Source organism: Myotis yumanensis, unplaced genomic scaffold, assembly GCF_028538775.1.
Source record: "Myotis yumanensis isolate MYYU_CA2020_CCGP unplaced genomic scaffold, mMyoYum1.0.hap1 SCAF_3, whole genome shotgun sequence".
Classification (NCBI taxonomy): Eukaryota; Metazoa; Chordata; class Mammalia; order Chiroptera; family Vespertilionidae; genus Myotis; species Myotis yumanensis.
The window spans coordinates 212,729,582-212,752,637 of record NW_027223754.1 but is presented as its reverse complement, the minus strand read 5'-3'; the positions used below and the strand labels follow the sequence as shown (position 1 = coordinate 212,752,637).

Below are 23,056 nucleotides of genomic sequence, written 5' to 3'. Positions count from 1 at the left end.
GTACATGCCCATCGCCTGCCTCCTGATAAGAGAGGAGGTGGGTTCCTGCCTGAATCGATGACCCTGAATAGCCATCCCGATCGATCTCAATAAATGCGTGTGCCCCTCCTTGAAAGGCCCTTTCATTCTTAGGTGAACTGAGCCCCGTAGAAACCAGTGAACCCGTGCATTGCGTTGATGACAGTCACGTGCAGGAACACGGGAGAAAGAGACCGTCCAAGAGGACTGGACCGAGCTTGGCTGCCTGCACGTCCTCGGAGGAGATGCTCTCTGGACAAGGTCCTGTCACAGAGCCTGGGGAGGCGGAGGAACTTGGGACCCAGGCCTCACTCACTGCTGATGACGGAGATTGGAACGGAGGAGGGAGAGGGACTGACTCTATGGTGTTCCGTTTTTGTCTTTTTAACTATGCTTTTATTGATTTTTAGAGAGAGGGAGAGAGAGATAGAAACATCCATGAGAGAGAAACACCGATCGGCTACCTGCTCCACGCTCTCTACTGGGGATGGAGTCTGCAACCGGACCTGTGCCCTCGGCAGCAATCAAACAGGCGGCCTCTTTGACGTATGGGATGATGCTCAGCCACTGAGCCACGCCGGCGGGGCCAGGTGTTCTTAATTAGAAGTGTTGCTAAGAAAAATAACAATGAATTCCAAGCTCTGTACTGGAAGGGCCTAGATGAATGAGCTCACTGCACACTCTTGGATCCGAAATCCCATTCCCCAGAGACAGGCATCCCTTGGAGCGGGGTGACCCCAGGACTGGCTCGGGAAAGGTCAAGAAGAGCCGAGGAAGGACAGGAGAGCCGGAAGGGTCATGGGCTGGGCAGAGGCACTGGCACAGGAGGCTGGTGAAACCCAGGATGGAAGGATGTTAGGGAACACGCTGGCGGGGATCTGGGGACACCAATGTGATGAGATGAGCCTAACATCACCGATAAAGGGACGGACGACGGGCTGAGCTCATGGGCTTCTGGGGTCACGGCTCTTGTCTAAGAAGTGAAATCCGAATCAAATCAATGTGAAACAAACTTCCTGCCAGCCAGCTCCTGGACGCGTGGACAATGTCAGTGTCATGACCGACAAAGGCAACCACAAGGGAAAACACTGGGGACCGAAGGAGACTGGGAGACAGAACCAGCTGCCCCCCCGCGGCCTCGACTAGTCCTCGGGTAAAAACTAATCACCTGTCACAAACACTATTGTAGTCAGGGTGGCAATGGGAGAAATCCGAATTGGGGGATGTGTATTGGATGACAGTATCGATTCCATGTTAAATTTCCCAGGCGTGACCACGGTGTTGTGGTTATGAAAGAGGTACATGCTGGAGTCTGATGGGTGAAGTGTCACAGTATCCGAAATGCGCACGCACACACTTGTATATGGAGTGAGGGAGAGAGAGCAAGCGATAAAGCGAATGTAGCATAATGTTAGCAGTTGGTGAATATGGGCATTCATCGTGTTGTTCTGCAAGTGTTTCTATAGCTTTGAAAAATTTTTAAGTAAAAATGTTGGCCCGGCTGGTATGGCTTGGTGGTTGACCGTTGACCTGAGAACCAGGAGGTCATGTTTCCATTCCGGGTCCGGGCACAGGCCTGAGTTGCAGGCTCGATCCCCAGTAGGGGGAGTGCAGGAGGCGGCCGATCAATGATTCTCTCATTGTTGATGTTTCTATCTCTTTCTCACTCTCCCTCCCTCTCTGAAATCAATAAAAACATTTAATTTTTTAAAATGCTGGGAGTAAGAGATTCTGAGCTCCGCCAGAAACCCACTGTTCCTCTCTCTGGGCCTCAGTTTCCCCCTGTGAAATGGGTAGGGCTCTCAGCACTGACGTGCCAGGAGCAGAGATCAGATCCTATCTCCAGGGAACAGAAAATGCCCCGAGATAAGAAACTCTTGAGCAAACGGCGGGGTGTTCCTCCAAGCGTGTTTATGGACTGACATTTCTCGTCCAGCGATAGTGTGTAAACCTGAGTTTATCAGAGGCCGCAGAGCTGATTTGCCGGCTCAGCCCGAAGCCCAGTGAGCGGGAGCAGGTCCGGGAGCTGTCCCTTCTCCAAGGCTTGGCAGATCTACGAAAAAACAAGCAGAAGGCCTCTGCTTCCGTGCTTCACCCAAATATGGGGAGAACACGGGGGGGGGGGGAGGGGTGTTAAGATAATAACCCGCTAAGGCCCAAAAATGGTCTGCAAAAATAAGGTCTTGGCCCTGGCTGGTTTGGCTCAGTGGATAGAGCATCGGCCTGCGGACTGAAGGGTCCCAGGTTCGATTCTGGTCAAGGGCATGTACCTTGGTTGCCGGCACATCCCCAGTAGGGAGTGTGCAGGAGGCGGCTGATCGATGTTTCTCTCTCATCGATGTTTCTAACTCTCTATCCCTCTCCCTTCCTCTCTGTAAAAAATCAATAAAATATATTTTAAAAAATAAATATATAAGATCTTGGATTTATAAGCAAGTGCCCACTGCACAGAGGCTGACTGTTTGGGGAAAGAGCGGGAGAAAGGAATTAGGGGGCAGGGTCCTTTGGAAGACACCATGCAGGCTGCGGGGGGGTGGGGGGGCGTGTGGAAAGTGTTCCCCACTGTGGCCTGCCCCCCTACGTGGACATCCCAAAAAATGTTTGCAAAGAAAGTGTTTCCCCTCTTTGATCTCGTTGATTCCAGGGCCCTGAGCTGCGTGACTTCGGTCTGTTTGTCTGTCACAGTCCATCAGACCAGCTTCCTGAACCCTGGCCCAGAAGCCTGGGCGGGAGGGAGGCCGCGGAGCAGGAAGCTCTTCCGTGTGAAAGGCTATGCAAACCCCAGCCCCGCGCCGGCCTCCTGAGAATTTGAAACCTGGGGGTTTATGGGCTGGAAATTCTTGACCCAGAAATGTTTCTCTGAGGGTCAGAGAGGCCTGAGTCAGTTTCCACGAGTCTCTTCCTTAGAAGTCAGGGCAGTTGGGGTACCCCCTCCCCAGCCCTTGCTCTCAGCGTTTGCCACATCAGGGAGGTCTTGGAAGCCAAGCGTTTCTGCCCCTTGAGATTCAGTCACTTGAAAACAGAACAAGCCCAGGCTCCTGGCCCTGGGGGCTCACGCACGCCCTCCAGCTCTGAGTGGCGCCACAGCCCCCCTCACTCCCAGCTGCAGCCACCCATCCCCGCACCCTCACACCTGCTCTTCCCCCAGGGCCTGGCTCTGCTTCTCCCTGGGCCAGTCCCTGCCCCTTTACAAAGCCTTAGCTTCTTTTATTAAAAATACATCTTTATTGACTTCAGAGAGGAAGGGAGAGGGAGAGAGAGAAACATCAGTGATGAGAATCATTGATCGGCTGCCTCCTGCATGATCCGGGGTGGAGCCTGCAACCAGGGCACCTGCCCCAGCTGGGAATCGAACCATGACCTCCTGGTTCATAGTTCTAGGCTCAACCACGGAGCCGCCTTGGCCGGGCGCGACATGGGCTTTAGACCTTCTGTTTCTCCTCTTACCATCGAGGCTCTGCAGCCCAGAGAGGGGGAAGCAGCCGGGCCAAGCCGCGCAGCAGCTCAGAGCAGCGGTCAGACCCTGGGGAGCTTCCCCTCCGGGTGGCGTCCATCAGGGGCCTGCCTGTCCTGGGGCTTCTGTGAGTTTGTGGAGCGGGTGGCAGCTCCCCACCCGGTGACACCCGAGTGGTGGCAGGAGGTAGGGGGACCCATTTACCACGTGAATTTAACGAGCGTCCCCCGGTGCTGCCCGCTGTCCAGTCCCAGCGCTGGGCACAGACCCGCAGGAGCCTGGAGCAGCTCCTGGAGCCCCGTGTCAAGGCCAAAGGGCAGAGGGTCAGGGGGTCTGCCCCCCCCGCCCCCCCCCCCCCCCCCGCCTTGGGGGAAGGTGAGGTTTCCTGGTTGAATGGTGGCAAACTGGTTTGTCCATCTCTGGAATGAAGCCGGATTAGACATTAATGTCTCCGTATCTGTGTGATCTGGAGGCTGCCGGGCATGGGGCGGCTCCCGCCCAGCCCCGAATGCTCAGAATGGCTCTCCCTCCACCACAGGAGCCCTCACCCCCGTTCCACCTGGGTGGGTCAGCCCCCGAGTCCTCCCTCCATCCTCCCCTTCACCCCACAGCAGCCTGGGAGCCAGGGGGCCCCACCCCACTTTACAGAGGAGAAAACAGTTCTGAGCTGCATGACTTCCCGACTCCTGCCAGGGCCGGGACCTGCCTCGGCTGCCACCAGTCTGTGTGGGCTCCGCTCCCTGCGTCTGGGCCTCCGGGTTCTGGGCAGGGCTGGGGGCCGTGGGCGCTGGAAATGGAGGGAGCAGGTGGGGCACCCCCAAGCCGTGGGTAGTGGCTGAATCTTGGGACTCCTGCTGCTCCCCGCAACCCCTTCCATCCCAGGCACTTCTAGCCAGCCCGCAGGGGCCCATGAGAGCCCGAGCCACCCCCACCCGCAGGGGCAGCACAGGCCGCTGTCCCTGTCCCTGTTTCTGTCTCCTCCCCCCCCCCACCCCCCCACCCCGACCCCCTGCACAGAACACAACCTCCCTGGGGCAGCTTGGGTCCCAGGAGCTGTGCCTGGCACCGGGGGTTTGGAGCGATGGCGTGCGTGGCTGACTCTGGGGGAAGCGGACCCCAGTGTCCTGTTTTTATAGCTGAGGACGCATCCCCCCGGAAAACTGGGGGGCCAGCGAGAGTAGAAGCCGGGCTTCCAACCCGAAAGGGGAAGAGAGGATAGCCTGGGCCCGTCTCCCAGTCCCAGCCCACAGCACCCATTGTCTCCTCAGTCTCCCAGAGAATGGGGGGGAGGGGCCCAGCTCTGATACCCCTAGGCCGTTTTACAAATGAAGAAACTGAGTCACAGAGCAGTTCGGGAGCTCACCTCAGGTCACACAGCGGGCCGAGCTGGAGCAGGGTGTGCACCTGGCAGAACCGCTCCCGTCTGTGCCAGGAACCACATGCACGGTGCGTGTGTGAGCCTGAGGCCCCCAGGGGACCCTGGGGAGCAGGAGGCTCAGTGCTCACATCCAGCCTTTCCCAAACCGCTCGTGGGCCAGACACACGACCCCTGACCTCGTCGGCCAGGCCTGCCCCTCCCGCAAGGTCACAACACAGGAGTGAGGGGGTGGGCGGAAGTGGAGGAGGGGGTGCGGGATAACTGGTGATTTAAATAAATAAATAAAATCAGGCGTGAAACCGACGATTACAGGGATAGCGGCATCCCTCTGACTCACTGACTGAGGAAATAATTTCCAACATCTGAGCACTTTGCTATTGTCACAAACTGACAACGAGTCTCCCCTGCAGGTGGGAGGGCCGGTCCTGAGCCTCCAGAGGAATGGGGGGGTCCTCAGAGGGTCCAGACAGAGGACGGGACGGGTGGGAGCCCCGTTACTGAGCGCCTGTGGCCACCCGGCCCCTCGCAAGGCTGGGAGTGACCCAGGAAAGCTGCGTGGGGCTCCCCGCTCCCAGAGTCACTCACCTGAAAACAATTCCCGAGTGGCCCTAGGCGGCCCAGGCCCATCCCAGCCGGGGACTCACTGTCCATTGTCCTCAGAGAAGGAAACAGTGACTGACTGTGTGGTCAGGGCCCCAGGAGGCTGTGGGCGCCCAGGGAAGACGCCTGGCCCAGCCTGCCGCCCAGGAAGACTTCCTGGAGGCCGCGGTACCTCCACTGGGTCTTGTAATGGGTAGAGGGGCCGTGAGGTGCGGAGTAGGTTTCTGGGGACCCCAGCGGCTGTGCTGGAGCCTTCAGAGTAGGACCCAGCTTGCTGATGCGCTGCCCTTGCCCAGCTCCCATTCCGGCTGCCCAGTGGGGCCGCGCGTGGTGTCTGGCGCCCCCTGGCGGCGCCCCGCTGGCGGTTCAGAGTCGGAGCGTGCTGGCTCTATGGGAATGCGCCCACCCCACGGAGGACTTACCCAAGTTCCGCAGGAGTCAGGAGAAGGAGAATGGACTTTATGTAGAAGAAACCACCTTAGCATACAACTCTGATATATCTGTTTTCATATCGAAGCAGTCGTAAATAGTGTTAATTATTTATTAGTATTATTCTTAATGGAGGAAGGGAGGGTCCCACAAAGGCAGAAGTGCCCAGGCCCAGGGAAGTCACACCGTGGGCTCCTCTGCGCCTGCCCGCTCTGACCCAGGCCCTCCAAGGTCCAATGGTGTGAGGTTGGGCCCACATGGATTACCCAGGATCATTTCTCATCTCAAAGGCCATCCCCGTAGTCACTTCTGCAAAACCCCATTTTGCCATGTAAGGATCCAGGGGTGAGGGTGTGGACACCTGTGGGGCCATTCGTCTGCCGACACACTTTTCTTCTCAGAGGTCTTTCAATGTCCATGTCCCTTCTTCGAAGAAAACATTTTCATTGTCATGGCAAATGTGGCTAAACCAGAATTTTTATCAAGGTTTTAAAATCATATTATTATTATTATTATTATTTTGTTAATCCTCTCCTGAGGATATTTTTCCATGGCTTTTCTGAGTGGAAGGAAGGGAGGAAGGAGCAGGTGAGAGAGAGGGGGGCGGGGGAAACATTGATGTGAGAGAGACATATCAACTTGTTGTCTCTTCCAGCCAGGACTAGGGAGCAAACCCACAACCCTGGTACGTGCCCTTGGTTGGGAATCAAACCTGAGACCCCTCGGTGTGCGGGCCGATGCTCTAACCACTGATCCATACCAGCCAGGGCCAAATCATTTTTATCTGTGTATAGAGAAGTGCATAAGTTGCTATTGCAGGCAGGGAGGAGTGGCCGGGGAGAGGCCAATGGGGGGCGGGGAGAGACAGAGACATATGTAATACTTTCAACAATAAAGAATTTAAGTTAAAAAAAAAATCGCTGTTGCAGCTTGATTTTTACAAACTGACCACACACACCCATGTAATCAGCACCCAGATCAAGAAACAGAGCATGTCCTGTGGCCCCAGGAACCCTGCTCATGCCCCCTGTGAGTCCCAAACAGAACTCCAGGCCTGTTGACATGAAAACATTCCCTATGGGACATCACCTGGCGTGCATCGAAATAAAAAGGAGGGGGCCAAGTGATGTTCATGTATTCATTCAGCAGATATGTCCTGGCACCTGTCCTGGGCCTGGTGCCAGGAAATATGGGCTCGTTGATCCGTTGCTGGTCCTATGGCACAGAGTCTGTGGAGGCAGCCATGGGGTGAGCGGGTGCACGAAGGGAGTTTGTGAAGCGGTAAGAACACAAGTGCATGGGCCAGACCCAATCAGATGGCTGCCCAGGGAAAGCGGGTTGGGACCGTGAGCACAGTAGTGAAGACAGGATGTGAAGCAAGGGGAACAGCTGAGCAGAGGGAGGGACGCGTGAATAGCTGGGACTCGTGAGTTTGGGAAACAGGTGGGCTATGGCCATTGGACACGCCGGCCTCTGAGCCTTGCGCAGACGTTTCCCCTTCCCACTTCCCCCAGCTCCAATCTCAGCTGTGCAGACTCAGAACTGGAGGCCTAACCCTCAGGCCTGCGCCCCATTTTACAGGTGGGGACACAGGCCTAGAGGAGAGAGATATACCCACGGCCCATCATTCACTTCACTAATTCCCCCCTCACTCCACACTTCTTTACAGAGCAACACCCCCCTCCCCCCCCCCCCCCCCCCCCCCCCGCCCCAGTCCCCAGCCCCAAGCCTAGCGCTCGGGACCCAGACATGGGCACAGAATTAGAGGCGAGGCCTGAAGCAGGAAGGCTCTTTGAGGAGGTGACACAGGGGTCCCCCAAACCCGAGGAAGTGAGTTTTACAAGGAATGGGAGGAGGGACAGGGTGGGGCCTGGAGGCAGGACCGTCCTTGCTGGGTCTGAGGAATGGAGGCTAGTGTGCCTGCGGGGATGACTGGAGATTCAGGTAGCTGGCACCCAGCTCTGTCCCTCCCTCTCCATCGCCCCCTATCCTTGGAAGTCGGCCGCCAGGGGTGCGGTCTGGGGGAGGCCTCTGGCTGCTTCACCCAGGTCTTCCTCTGTCTGCAGATGCCAGCACATGGATGGATGCCAGGCCGGACCTTGACCTTCATCGGGATCACATGCCCAGCTGACCTCCTACCTCCTCACCCTCACCCTCACCCCCCTCAGCCCTACTCAACCCTCAGGGCACACCCCCATAAAGCACAATTGAGGTAACAGGCTCATATAGCCCTTGGCCACTCCTGCGCTATGCCAGGTGGAGCAGTCAGTGTGGGCGGGAAGGGCTTTGCCATCGTGCCTTCTTGAGACCTCTTTTTTTTTTTGTTAATTCTCACCGGAGAATATTTTCCCATTATTATTATTTTTTTTTTGAGAGAGAGAGAGAGAGTGGAGGGAAGGGGAGAGACAGAGAGAAACATTGATGTGAGCGACACATGGATTGGTTGCCTCCTGAACACACCCCGACTAGGGCCAGGAATCGAGCCTGAAACCAATGTATGTGCCCGTGGTCGGATTCGAACCCAGGATCCTTCAGTAGAGGACCCATGCTCTATTTGCTGAGCCGAAGTGCCTAGGGCCGGCCCTGAGACCTCTCCATGGGGGATGGGTGTGACCCATTTCTGGGTTCTTCCAGGAAGTTCTCAGCGAAACTAGTCTTTGCAACTTGGTGGCGAGAGGGAGGTTGACAGCGAGTAGGGGGGTGACAAAGCCAATCTCGCGCGGGCAGCAGCAGGAAGGAGGAGGCAGGGGTAGGAGGCCGGGAAGCTGCGATGGGCGGGGCTCAAGCTGCTGAAGGCGTTCAGGAGCGGAGGCGGGTCTCAGAAAGGGCCGTGGGGCCAGAGCCCGGGGTAGGGGGTCTGAGGGACCATCTGCTCTAGCCCTTCAGCCCTTCGCTCAGCCCCCTGGGCTGGGGTTCGAGGCGGGATCGCAAGGGCCATTTGAGGAAGAGAGTGGTCGGCGGAGGCACGCCTCTCTGAAGTGGGCGGGGCCAAAGAAGGAGCGGGTGGGAGGGTTGCGGGGGAAGGAACCGGCCGGCATGGACTCGGGGCGGAGGAAGCCGGGCAGGGGACGGGGCCTGGTAGGCAGGGGCGGGGCTGGAGGAAATTAGAGGCGGGGCCTGGAGAATCGGGGGCGGGTCAGGGAAGCCGGAGGTGAGTCGGAAAGTGACCGGCAGGCAGTGTGGGCGGGGCCTGGCGGTCCGCGCGGGGCGTAGAGGTGGGGCGGGGCCTTGAGGCGGGGCGGGGCCTAGAGGCGGGGCGGGACCTGGTAGACAGGGGCGGGGCCTGGTAGGCAGGGGCGGGGCCTGGTAGGCAGGGGCGGGGCGGGGCGGCCAGCGGCCCTGAGGCGCGCGGGCGGAGGCGGCTCGGAGGTGCGCTCGCCTCACTAGGCTCAGCGGGCGGCGGCGGCGGCGACGCGCACAAAGGCGGTTGTGGCTTCTCTGGCGCTCGGGGCGGGCGGCGCCGAGGCGGGGGCGGCGGGGCACGCCGGGTGTCCCCGCGGGCGCGGCGCGGGCGATGAGCCGGGGCCCGGCATGGCCTCTGCGCGGCCGCCGGGCTGGGCCTGCGCCTCGGCGCCCGCGCCCGCGGGGCTCCGGGTCGGGCCACCTGTCCTGCCCGCCGCCGCCGCCCCCGAGCCTGCGGGCAGCGCCGAGGCCGAGGAGCGCTCGCTGCAGCGCATGCTGCGCGCCATTGCGGAGGAGCGCGGCCGCCTCAGCCTGCGCCGCGAGGTCTGCGGCCTCGGTGAGTGCGGCCGGCGGGGCGGCGGGGCGGCGGGGCCGGGGCGGGCCGGGCCGGGCTGTGCGCGCCTCCGGTGTCTGCGCGTCTCCGTCCCGTGCGTGTCTCTGTCTCTATCTCTGTCCCTGCGCGTGTCTGCGGGGCGCCCTGCGTGTCGTGTCCCCTCCTGCGCCCCAGGTCCCCGCGCCCGGGTCATCCCGTGCCCCTCTGCCTCCGTCCCCGATGTGGGTCCCCCGAGCGGCTCCCGGCTCTGCTCCCCGTCGCTCTCTATTTCCCGGGTCATCGGTGTCTCCTTCGGCTCGTCTTCCTCCTTCCTTCCGTGGCGCTGCCAGGCCCGTTCCTGCTCCAGGAAGTCCTCTCCGGGCCTCGGGGCCGCCGCAGGGAGTGTGGGCGCTGGATTTGGGGAGCCCCCCAGCCCATCATTGCAGAGCCGGGGCCCCGCGGGCTGTGGCCGACCTTCCAGCCGACACGGAGGCCACGTCCCGGCTTCCCGAGCCTTTGTCCTCCTGCACTTGCCTGGCCCTTTGCTGTAACCGGGGACCTGTTGGGCTGTGGTCCCCTAAACGCCCCCCCCCCCCCCCGCGGCAGAGGGAGCAGGGCTTGCGGCCCCTCGGGGTGCGGTTCTGCTCCCTGGAGGGCCCAGGTCACGGTCGTGCGGGGGGGGGGGGTGCCCCGTGTTGTTGAAAGAGCCTGGGACTGACTGCAGGTGTGTGTGGGGGGGTCTCGGGCTTGGCGGGGTGTGAGGTCATCGGTGCCGATGGGTCCGGAGGAGCCCCCTCCCCTGTGGTGTGGGGTTTGCCATTTTCTTCGCGGAAAGACCCCTCCCTTCTCCATGCGGGAATGACTTCATAGCACGTTGTCTGCCGCCCCCACCCCACCCTCCTCCCGAGTCTGGGCTGGGGATTTCTGAGGAGGCGACAGCAGCGTGGAGAAGGCATGTCAGCCTGGGAGCTTTCGCCAGCACACCCTTCATTCACCCCTGGGGAAACTGAGTCCCCGGGAGCCCACGCAGCCCCCTTAAAGTCACAAGGCAGCAGGGACAAGGCAGCCCCGGGGGCCCAGGCCCCTCCGCAGGCCACACCCTGGAGGGTGGGTGAGGAGAGGAAATGAATGACAGTCCTCCTTTGTGTCAGAGGCAGGCTGAGCCTAAGACACTGCTCTGGGAGCAGGTCCCCGCCGGCCCGCCCTAGAGTGAAGCTTTGCTCTTGTGCGGGTGGGGGTGAGGGTGAGGGTGGGGTGCCTACACAGTGGCGGTGGACGAGGATATAGGTTTCTTTTCTGAAAAGTATCACAACTTAGTTTTGAGCAGAAATGGAAGGATCCGAGTTCATTCGTTCAGCAGACATTCACTGAGCACCTACTGTGTGCCAGGCTGAATGCCCACCTGGCACCTGGCACAGAATGTCTGAAATGGGAGGGGTCTGAGGGACCATCTGCTCTAGCCCTTCAGCCCTTCGCTCAGCAGCTCCGGGCAGCCCCTCCCCACTCCCCTGTCCACATGCTCCCACTGCCCTCTGACCCCCTGAGCACCTTCCCCCTGTTAGTCCCCACCCCAAGGAGCCCCGAGGCCATCCCCTAAGAACAGTAACAGTTTGCTCCAGCAGCTGGCATTCGTTGAGTCCTTACCATGTGCCAGGTGCCTCCTGTGTGCTGTCAATTTGCTACTGGAATCTTCTTTCCATGTCACCGAAGAGGTGCCTGAGGTTCAGAGAGGCAAGAGACTTGCCCAGGGACAACCAGTGAGGCTGTGGCACAGCTGGGATTGACCCTCAGTCAGTCTGACCCCAGATCCTGTCCCCCCTCCCCCCGAATGCCCCAGCCAGGCCCTGCTGCACCTACTGTGCTGCACCTACTGTGCTGCACCTGGTGAGAACTGTCCCCTGGTCGTAGGCCGAGGGCAGAGCCTGCTGGTCATGCGATTACTCTGTCCTCCCCTGACCTCCAGTCCTCCCTCCTCACAGGAATCCCTGTCTTACCCCTCACCCTGCCCCATACTCGCCTGAACTCGGCCCTGCTCTGATGCGCTGCACCCTTAGGCCTGCCGTTTTCTACACCCGGAAGGCCACCCCTACTCACCTGCCCTGCAAACACCTACAGGTCTCCCCTCGAGCCTCAGCTCCAGCGATGCCCCCGGGAGCCCTCCTGCCACTCCCTGCCCCGCTGCCTGTGCCCGTGGACTGGGTACGTGTCCGCTGTTCGCTCGGGATGATTGTGGCGCCGTAATGCTCTGCGTGGCTTTTCCCTAGTTAGCAAGGGACCCCTGCCGGGCACTGCCCAGTCTGAGTCTCCTCGGTGTCCTGCACAGGCCCGTGCAGAGCAGGGGCCCAGGGCTGGGAAATGAAGGGTATGGATGGCAAGGAGAACGGAACCCTAACCTCCTAGAAGGGCTCACGTTCCCCGTCTCTCATTCTTCAGATGAGAAGTGGGATGTTCAGAAAGGGGCAAGCTTAGTCATGACCTCATGCCCAGTGTAGAGAGAGCACCCAGCCTGACCCCGGAACGCCGGCCCCGAGCCACGTGTACATCCAGTGGCTCAGGAAACCCTCTCGTCTCCACTCTACAGCTGTGACAACCTGTTACGTTTGGGAATGAATGGAAACCTCACAGGTTTTTGTTGTCTAACTCGAGCGCAGGTTATTCCGAACTGTGCCGTGTTCGCTGAGGTTGTTTTGAAAGTGTCCGGGAGGCTGTGGTGGAGACGCCTGACGCTGGACAAGCTGTTGTGTTTCTGAGTCACAGTGTGTGTCTGTGAGCCGGGAGGAGGGACCGCCCCCTGCAGCTGGCTGTCATGATGAAAGGCACCTTGTAGAGCCAAACCTGACTGGAACAGCACCGCAGTGTGGAGTACTTGCTCCGTGCGGGAGCGGAGCGGCCCTGATCCCTGCCTGGCGGGAGGCACAGTGCGCAGGGGAGAAGCCAGGCGCGCAGGTGACTACTGGAGTAAAGGCCCTGCTGGAAGCAGCCAGGGCTGTGGCCCCTCCTGGCAGGATCTCGGTGTTTGTCCACAGGAAGCTGCTTGTCATTCCAGGTAGCGGATGAGCCACGCCGGCGGGCTGAGGTCGCGTCTGTGGGCCTTCAGGATCTCAGCTGGGAAGCATGAGGGGGCCAGTGCCCAGATGTGTGATGCAGACATCTGGACCAGAGGAGGCTGTCACCTGACCCTCCTTCTGGGGTCTGGGCCTTCTCGGGCCCTGGACATCAGTCCAGGCGTGCTGTGCGGCGGCTCCCTTCCAACAGGGGCAGCAGGACGCTGACGCTCGGTCAGGCCACGTGGCCATGGCCTGGCCACGGGAGCGTGTGCAGGTGGGGCCTCCATCATGCTGGTTGTCTTTGGGTCCTGCGTGGGGTGGGCATTTCTGGGCTGTCACCTGCTGTTGGGTAGCCTGGGGAACTCTATGTTTGTAAGGCTGTGGGGCAGAAGGCATGTTATCTGTTCACTATTTCCTTTTGTCCTCAAGATAGTCCTATCCGGTAGTGTCTCCTTTTGCTGATGAGGAAGCTCAGTTATAGAGGTGAAGTAACGGTCCCCAGGTCCATGGCTGGTAACGCCCAGGCTCTTAGCAGAGGTGAGGCCCCCCACACACCTGTCCTCTGGCGCTGGCAGCCAGGCCATACAGGTGTGCACAGCTGCCTGGCACAGGCTGGACTGGGGAAGGGTCCAGGCTGAGGTATGAGGGTGTGTGTTGTAAATGTTTCCCTCCAGTCCCGCGTGGTTCAGGGTTCAGGATCTGGAAGAGGAGCTGCACACAAATGAAAAAGAAGAGACAAGAGATAATTTGGAAATATTGGGGGGCCAGGTGGGTAAGTCCAACTCAAGGGGAAGGACTTCCACTGGTGCTCAGGCCGCACCAACCTTTTATCGGTTTGGGATCCACCCATAATATAGCCCTTAGACAGGCAAGTTCCGGTAACACACAGACTATCTTATCAATAAGGATTTACACGAGTAAAGGTGGGAAGTTGCTTCAGCTACCATTATCTGGATTAACAGAGGTGGTGCACAGCTCTGACCTTTGCTAGGGCTTCAAAGGTCACCACCTTCCGGGTTCTCTGTCTACACTTCTCTGCCAGTGAAGACAATAGGCGGTTTCCCACAGGTGTGCCTATTGGGGGCCCAGAGAAGAGAGGCTGGGGGAGGGGGAATGTGCAGTGTGTGGCCTTTGAGAGGGACCCAGGCGGGACAGACGGGTGACGGAGGAGGACAGGCTGATGCGGCTTGCAGGGTGGTTTGGGGCCCCGAATGCCCGGCTGAGAATTCGAATTTTCTTGGTCGGACCTTCAGGAGCTTGTCGAGTGTTTGATTTGTGGGGTGGCCGGTACCAGAGGGGCTGTGAGCACAGAGGATGCTGCCCGCCTGCGTGTGCCAGCCGCTCGGTGCCTGCGGCAGACCTCCCGTGCCGAGCTGCTGTTCTTCCCCATTTTTCGGATGAGGAAACCGAGCTTCAGGAGGACAGTGGCTCATCCGAGGTCAGGCAGCCGCGAGGTGGCAGGGCTGGGGGCCATGAGGCTCCCACTGAGGCCGGTCAGATGCAAATAGCCATTTTGCAGAGCGTTCATGGAATGAGCCGGAAGGAATGAAGGGGAACTGCCTCCCCATGAACCTCTCCTGGGTGCCGAGCACCTGCCACCACTCTGTGAATGGGGAAAAGGACACACGCCGTCGGCCTGGCCCTTGTTTTGTGGGCAGCAGCGCTGGGTGTAGAGACGGGGTGGGGGACTTGAGTGGGACTGTGGCCGGAAGGGAAGTCTATGGGGCCCAAACATGTCGCCCGTCAAGGCCTCTGTGTCCTCATCTGAAAAGTGGACACAGCGAAGTCTAGAGGGTCATGGGGTTGGAGAAGTGACAGGCACAGCCTCGTGGCAGCGAGAGGAGTAAATGAGACACGGCAGGTACAGGGTCGCCCCTAATGCTGCTGTTGTCATAAAGGATACAAGACACGTGCCCGCGCCTAGAACTAGGGTTGGGATCACACTCAGGCTCAGCTGCTCTGCAGTCACTGGGGACAGCTTGGGCCCCGGGCCCTCCGACCCTAAGGAGGCAGAGCTGGTTCTGGGCCAGTGGCGGAGAGGAAGTGGGACCGTTTGGATGCGTAGCTGTGCCTCTTTCGGTTCCTGGGCCTATTTTTAAGGCCTGTGGGTTCCGGCCTCCATCTGCCAGTGTGGTCTCTCCCCGAGCAGGGACTCTGCGGTCTCTCTGGGAAACGTGAGGACGTTGGACCTCACACCTTAAAGAAACCGAGGGTCACAGCTGCAGGGACACCTGCAAGGTGAGAGGGTGATCAGCTGTGTTGGCACCGCCTAGCATCCTCCCTCCCCCAGGCTGGCCTCCAGGCCTGCTCTGTGTCCTGGGACAAGTTACGTCCCCCCGGCTTGTAGCCTTTGCTGTCCTCACTTAAACTCGCTTCTTACGCTGGGCACGCTCCTGAGTACCAGACAAGCTGTGAGCCACTTGTTAAAAAACAGCCTCAACCCCCCCCCCAATTTCGCCCTAGCTAGTTTGGCTCAGTGGATAGAGTGTTGGCCTGCAGACTGAGGGGTCCCAGGTTCGATTCCGGGTTGAGGGCTTGGTCCCCAGTGGGGGACGTGCAAGAGGCAGCCGGTTAATGGTTCTCTCTCATCATTGATGTTTTTATTCATTCTCTCCCTCTCTTTTCCTCTCTAAAATCAATAAAAATATATTTAAAAAAAAAAGAAAAACCCCTCAATTTTTTCCAATTTAAAAAAAAAGTCACACGCACATAATAGAAACTGGAAAATGTAAGAAATGGAAAAAAAATTACTCATAGTTCCAATCACCCAGAGGCACACTATTTATGAACTTTGCAAAGTCTTGCTTTCCAGTCTTTATAAAGCTTTTTAAAGAATACTTGATATTCTGTACATAGAGGTCCTTAACCATGCTTTCTTACTTAGAATCCCTAAAACCTTTTTCATGTTGTTCAAACTCTCCACATTAGTTAAATGACTACAAGATAGTTGAGTGGGTGTGCCATAATTTCCGGAATTGGTCTGCTCCGTGGGAAACTTAGCTTAGTTTTTCACTGTTATAAATCGTTTGCAACAAACCTCTTTATTTGTACAAAGGTTTGTGCATTGGGAAGATTTCTTTAGCAGCCTGGGCTGTAGGTTTCACGCCCGCCGAGCCCCCCAGCTCTGTCCCCGGGTCCGTCCTCCTGATGCTCAGTTTATCTGTGGTGCCTGGTGCCACCCCAGGTGGTCTGGAGACTGTGCCACCTGCCAGGGAGGTGGGGCCAGGGATTCCAGATTCCTCCTGCCCCCCCACCCCCAGCAGCTCATTAGCTGTTGCTCAGACCCTGGGATCCTTGCTCCGGTAGTAAAACCTGAAGAGCCAGACCGTGCAAGCTGCGTGCTGCCCCGGGGCAGGATGAAGCCGTCTGCAGCCAGGGGCTCTGCGCCCAGCACCTCCCCTGAGCCCAGCGAGGCCACTTCTCTCCCGGGCGCTTCTCTCCCGGGCAGGCTGGGGCCGGAGAGCCACCTCCTCCTGTTATTGCGCGCCTGGTATTGTGTCCTTCCCTTGGCCACCCTGTGACAAGGGTACATCCCCGCTGGCAGGGGAAGACGATGAAACTCGTGAGAGATTGAGGCTTTAGTTCAGGGCCCAGAGCAGGTCTGGGACCCAGGTGTCCCGCACGTGGCTGCTGCCTGTCCATTCTCACTCACCTGTCCATCTCTCCCAGGAGGGCCTTCTGTCTGTGTGGCTGTTCACAGGGAAGAAGGATGTAGAAGCGAGAGTAGAGGGGACTTGTCAGAGGCGGCTGCGCGAGGCTGGGCGTTTCTGGGGCCACCGCACAGCTGAGGCAGGAACTGAGCAAGGGAACCGAGGTCCCAGTTCCTCATCTGGGGAAATGAGAGAACGGCCTCTGGGTGTGTGTGTGTGTGGGGGGGGGGGTGGTTTGTCTGGTTTCCACAGGGAGGATGCTAGGTGACTTTGGAGATAGGGCCACTGAAGGGCCCTTTGTCCCTCGGTGTCTGACCAGCTGCGCTGCAGTCCTCGTTCCCTGCAGCGTGTTGTCAGCTTTGCCTCTTGGCTCATCGAGTGCTTAGTAAACTGCCTGAACCCGGAGAGCCCGCGGGAGCTGGGTGCCAGGCACAGCAGTGAGCAAGAAAGGCCCTGTTGCGGCTCCGAGCTGGGTGGGTGGGTCGGGCTGGGTCCAAGCCTGGCTCAGTGAGGAGGCGTGCAGAACGCACACGCCCGAGTCCCTCTGACAGGGTTTAGTGTCTCCACATACAGTGAGCTGGTTGCAGCATGTCTGGCAGCTCTGGCCGAGGCTTCCAGGATTCTGCGACCTGCCTCATGCCGTGTCGCCATTGTGGTGAAGGCGGGAGGAGGTGGGATGTTGACTGGGCGGTGACCCCAGGCAGCTGGGGAGCGGAGGGGAGGTGGGAGTTGAGGTGGCCGGGTCACAGCTCCTGTCTGGGATGGGGCACCTGTGTGGGTGGCCGAGGAATCCTGAGAGATTGCTCAGGAGGATAGCAGTTTGGAGGCCCTTGTATGTGTCAGAGCAAAGCAGTGAGTCAGGAGTTTGAATAGGCCCACGGCGATGAGGGGCTCCCAGGAGCGGGACTTGGAGCGGGGAACGCTGGCTGCTGACTGCTCAGGCGGACGGTGCTGGCTGGGAGCCAGGTGTCACATGCCACAGGGCTGCAGGGTGCAGGCATTGCTGTTTGCAGAGTCTGCAGGATTGCTGTCGGAACTGCAGGCCGAGGGCTGCTGTGGCGGAAGCCCCACCCCATGAAAGCCATCTTGAGGTCAGGGTCCGGCTTCTTCCTCGCTGGGCCCCAGGGCCTCACGCAGGGCCTGACACAGAGCGGGTGCTGGTTGAACCCGACCTGGATTCCAGACCCAGCTCCCGTTCTCATCTTGCTGAGTCACCTGGCTTATTAGGGAGATCCCAGACGTGATATGAGGATTGAAAGAGCACGTTGAGAATTTTGCAACAGTGTGCACAGGTAAGAAGGGAGCGTGAATGAGGTTATTGCTGGTGAGGGCTCTAGGGTGAGATTCGAAGCTGCCCCATTATTCCCTGAGCAAGATGGAAACGAGGTTCGTCAGTCACATGTTTGCTCTGCTGACTCCCTGTTGTGGCCCCGCCCTGTGCGGGGTCTGAGGTCACCCTGGATGGCAGGGCCCTGAGCCAGGGGTTAGGAGCCAGTGTGACGAGGCTCTGTGTAGCACAGGTTTGGAGCAGGGTTTGGTTGCGGTGTGGGCTGTCTGGCTCTGCCATTGCTAGCAGAGTGACATCAGACAGTGACTCAAGCCTGGAGCTCAGTTTCCTCAGTTAAACGGAGGTAGTAATTTTATCCCGTGGGATTTGGTGAAGATCAAAGCAGGTAAAGCAGCGCAGGTGGGCGCCCAGCAATGGGAGGGATCAGGTGCGTGGGTACAGGAGGCACAGGGCTCGGGGAAGGGGGCGGCCGGTGGGGAATGGACCCTCCCCCTCCCGTCCTGGGAGGTGACAGCTGAGCTACTCTCACAGGCAGGCCGCCTGGGCCTCCGTCAGGGAAGAAGGCGGGGGGCTGGAGCGTGGGGCCACACCTCAGTTCAGGAGGCTGTCTGGAGAGGTCCTTTCCTGTCCTCACCTCCCCGGGGGTCCCCCTCCGCAGGGCCTGGAGTACTGTGCCTGGCAGAGGAGTCAGGCCTTTGAACTGAAGAAGGCAGGGCGCGGGCAGGGGTGTGAGCCGGTCCTGGTTCTGCCATTTGCATCATTGAAACCCCTTGCTTCCCTTAGGCTGGCGCAGAGGCCCAGCTGGCCTGTGGGGCTGCTCACGTGGGGACCCATCGGCCCAGCTTCCCAGCCCAGGCCTCATCAGGACAGTCCTGGCCCCAGGCAGCTCCTTGGTCTTTGTGCCCGAGGGAGGGGCTTCGGCAGCAAAGGGCACTGCGAGGCACGGGGTCTGAAAGGGCTATTGAGGGACACAGAGGCCTATTCACTGGGCCCTGGCTGCCCGGAGGGGAAGCGGCCAAGCGCTGCCTTGGACGCTCCCCAAAAACGACACTTGACCCCCATTTTGGGGGGAAGGCCAGGCTGGGCAAAGACTGCTGAGCCAGGCGAACTCGCAGGAGGCACTTGTTCCGACAGCACTGGGCATCCACTTTCTGTGGGTCAGGGGTCCTCTGTCCATTCTCCACACTCCAGAGAGACTTCCCTCAACCCCTCCCCGCCACACCCGTGAGGGGTCCCGAGTCCTCTGAGATGCCCACATAGCCCCCCAGCCAGGGAGGAGGTCTGAGGTTGGGGCGGCTCCAGCTCGGGCTCTCGCTCAGCATCCTGGGCCCTTTTCCTGTCCTCGCCTCACCGGGCGGTCCCTGCCGCCGCGGGGCCTGCAGTGCTGTGCCCGGCTTTGCCCACTGAACCCATAGTTATGAGCCTTCAGCTGACACCCCCTCCTCAGGGCGCCTCCCTGACACCCTGATGTGCGTCATGGGCTCAGGGCACACACCTGCGCTCCTGCCATTGCCCAGGCGGCCGCCCTCGTCTGCTACATGCTGACGCGCTCCAGGGGTCAGGGACGTGCTAGATGCCATTCACCCTCACCGGCCCAGCCCCAGCCCCAGCCCCAGCCCCGAGCACCGCCTCTACAGTGGCATCGGAGATAGATGTGGGCCCGGATGGAATGAGGTGTGGGCCAGTGGCTCCCGGTTCCAGCTCTAGCCCCAGCCAGCTGTGTGCCCAGGGTGGCTGGTAAACAAACCGGTTTCTGTTTCTCCGAGTGTGATGTTATCGGTGGGGTGCCCTCTGTGTCCCTGTGTGTTGTTGGAGGAAGTGGAGTTCTTGAGGAGAGGAATGTCGCAAGGAGAGGAATTTGCTGAGACTCACATGGAGGAGGAGGAATTTTTATTTTCATGGACTTGAACCCCTGGGTTTCCAGTGTCATGTTTCCCTCCATCCCAATCTCATCTCCAGCAGGGCAAGAGGACGGGCGCTGCCCCGAGGAGCTGCTCCATGTTAAAGCCCAGGCCAGGCCAGCCTCTGGCTGCTTGGTTTGCCTTTCCAGTTGCAGTCCATGGCGTGTGGGGTCTGCACGGCCATGGTCATGTGGCTGCAGACGGGCCATGGTAATTACATAACTTCGCACGTGGGAGTGAGACTGTGGGAAGGCCTCCAAGTGGAACAGCTGGGTCAAAGGTGTAAGCATTTGTGGGTGTTACACAAAGTCCCTCTGTAGGGATTTTGTTGTTGTTGTTAATTCTCACCTGAGTTTATTTTTTCCCCATTAATTTTTTTAGAGATGGAGGGGGAGGGGGAGGGGGGGAGAGGAGAGGAGGGGAGGGGGAGAGAGAGAGGGAGAGAGAGAGGGAGGGAGAGAGAGAGGGAGAGATCGATTGCCTCCCATATGGGCCATGACCCGGGGCCAAGTATTGAACCTGCAACTCAGGTACATGCTCTTTTTTTTTTTTTCCATTTATCTTTATTGTTGAAAGTATTACAGATGTCTCCTTTGTTTTTTTCCCCATTGACTCCCCTCCACCCCACACCCGTCCTTCCCAGGCCTTCACCACACTATTGTCTGTGTCCATGGGCTGTACATATCCTACATAATAAAAGCCTAATATGCTAAGTGTCCAATCATCCTTTCAATCAATCAAAGCGTAATATGCTAATGATATGCTAAGACCACTCAACCGCTCGCTATGACATGCACTGACCACCAGGGAGCAGACAGCCAACCAGTAGGTTAGCTTGCTTCTGGGGTCCGGCCCATCGGGACTGAGCAAGATAGGCTGGACACACCCTCGAGCCCTCCCATGGTTCCTCCCTGGCTGGCCAACCTCCTGCGTCCCTCCCCGGCCCCAGTGGTGCATTGGTGGGGTCCCTCAGCCTGGCCTGCACCCTCTCGCAATCCAGGACCCCTCGGGGGATGTCAGAGAGCCAGTTTTGCCCCCATCCCGCAGGCCGGATCGAGGGACCCCACTGGTGCATGAATTTGTGCACCCGGCCTCTAGTACACATATAAGTTCCCCTGTTAATTTCTTTCTTTTTTTTTTTTTTTTTTTTTTTTTTTTTTTTTTTTATTAAATCTTTATTGTTCAGATTATTACATTTGTTCCTCTTTTTTCCCCCCATAACTCCCCTCCTTCCAGCTCCCACCCCACCCTCCACCCTCACTCCCCACCCACTGTGTTCATCCATAGGTGCATGATTTTTGTCCAGTCACTTCCCGCATCTCCCACACCCCTTTTTCCCCCAAGAATAGTCAGTCCATTCCCTTTCTATGACCCTGATTCTATTATAATCACCAGTTCATTCTGTACATCAGGTTATTTATTCACTTGATTCTTAGATTCATTTGTTGATAGATGCATGTTTGTTGTTCATAATTTGTATCTTTACCTTTTTCTTCTTCTTCCTCTTCTTAAAGGATACCTTTCAGCATTTCATATAATACTGGTTTGGCGGTGATGAACTCCTTTAGCTTTTCCTTATCTGTGAAGCTCTTTATCTGACCTTCAATTCTGAATGATAGCTTTGCTGGATAAAGTAATCTTGGTTGTAGGTTCTTGGTATTCAGCACTTTGAAAATTTCTTGCCATTCCCTTCTGGCCTGCAAAGTTTCTGTTGAGAAATCAGCTGACAGTCGTATGGGTATTCCCTTGTAGGTAATTGAGCCTCTTTCTCTTGCTGCTTTTAAGATTTTCTCTTTGTCTTTTGCTCTTGGCATTTTAATGATGATGTGTCTTGGTGTGGTCCTCTTTGGATTCCTTTTGTTTGGGGTTCTCTGCGCTTCTTGGACCTGTAAGTCCATTTCTTTCACCAGGTGGGGGAAGTTTTCTGCCATTATTTCTTGAAATAGGTTTTCAATATCTTGCTGTCTCTCATCTTCTGGCACTCCAATGACTCTGATATTAGACCGCTTAAAGCTGTCCCAGAGGCTCCTTACACTATCTTCACACTTTCGGATTCTTTTTTCATTTTGCTTTTCCAATTGGGTGTTTTTTGTCGAATCTTTGGTTTGATTATTGTACTCCTCTGGTCTGCTATTGGGTATAATATTCTTTATTTCAGTCCGTGTATGCTTACTTTCTAATTTCTTTATCGTAGCATCGAGGGTCTCATTAGTTTTCGTGAGGTTCTGCACAAATTTATGGCAAGCCCTCAAAATTGCGATTCTTAGCTCCATATCCTCCATTTCTGTCATGTTTTTTTGTCTCCGCATCTTTTATGCTTTCTTGGTGCACCCCCTTGTGGTCTCTGTGCGCAGTCTTGTTCTAGCCAAGCCTTAATTGTTGTAGTTAACACTAGGGGGATTTGACCCTCAGGCCGGCTGGCTATAGTAATCAGCTGTGCGGAAAACTCTGTCTTCTGGGGAGGCGCTAATCCAGCCTTTGCCTGAGGCGATCAGCAAATGGCTGTGCGCAGGCTTTGGGCGGGGCGGGATCAACAGGGCGGGCGGAGGGAGCAGTTATGGCCACGCTCAGTCCCGTTCCCAGAGGCTCTGCTTCTCAGAACCCCGGCAGCCGCTGCAAACCTCGGAGAGAAAGCTGCCCTCAGGTTCCAACTGATGCCGGGTAATCCCGCTTCTCCCGTTTGAGTCTGGGTCCCTAGAGACTCGCCCGGATCTGGAGCCCAGAGTCTGAGACTCAGTCCCGACAGAAAACGACAACCGCGCCCTCAGCCACCAGCCCGCTTTCGCGCGCACCTCGGTACCTTTGTATTTTCCACACTGCGCCGCCTCTGAGCCTCGATTTGCTGTTCTCTTTCCTTCTAGTTGTAGAGTCTCTCTTCAGCCAGCCTTCCTGTGGTTCTGGGTGATGTCCGTTCAGTCTTTTAGTTGTATTTTTGAAATGGTTGTTTGCGGCAGCGGTCTCCGGTGTTTACCTACGCCGCCATCTTGGTCGACCTCCCCTGTTAATTTCTTCCCACTCACCCCCACCCTGTCTTCCCTCTGATATTCGTCAGTCTGTTCCATGCTTCTATGTCTCTGGATCAGTTTTGTTCATCAGTTTATTTTGTTCATTAGAGTCCACATATGAGTGAGAACATGTGATATTTATCTTTCTCTGACTGGCTTATTTTGCTGAGCGTAATACTCTCTAGGTCCCTTCATGCTGTTGCAAATGGTAAGAGTTTCTTCTTTTTTACTGCTTTGTAGTATTCCATGGTATAAATGGGCCACAGCTGTTTTATTCACTCATCTGCTGATGGGCACTTGGGCTGTTTCCAAATATTAGCTATTGTTAATTGTGCTGCTATGAACATAAGGGTGCATACATTTTTTCTGATAGTGTTTCGGGTTTCTAAGGATATATGCCTAGAAGTGGGGTCACTGGGTCAAATGGGAGTTCCACTGTTAGTTTTTTTAAGGAACTCCATACTGTTCACAGTGGCTGCACCAGGCTGCATTCCCATCAGCAGTGCACGAGGGTTCCCTTTTCTCCACATCTTCTCCAACACTTTTCATTTGTTGATGGTAGCCATTCTGA

General features: G+C 57.6%; 1 protein-coding gene across 1 annotated transcript in view; it reads left to right on the top strand.

Annotated features, from left to right (window-relative positions):
* The first annotated feature begins 9,489 nt into the window (after positions 1-9,489).
* Positions 9,490-23,056, top strand: part of KIAA0930 (KIAA0930 ortholog) — a 40,843-nt gene continuing 27,276 nt past the window's right edge. The window contains exon 1 of the mRNA XM_070411284.1: positions 9,490-9,618. Within this exon, the coding sequence (XP_070267385.1) occupies positions 9,555-9,618 (64 nt within the window). The 5' untranslated portion in view covers positions 9,490-9,554. The remainder of the gene's footprint in view (positions 9,619-23,056) is intronic.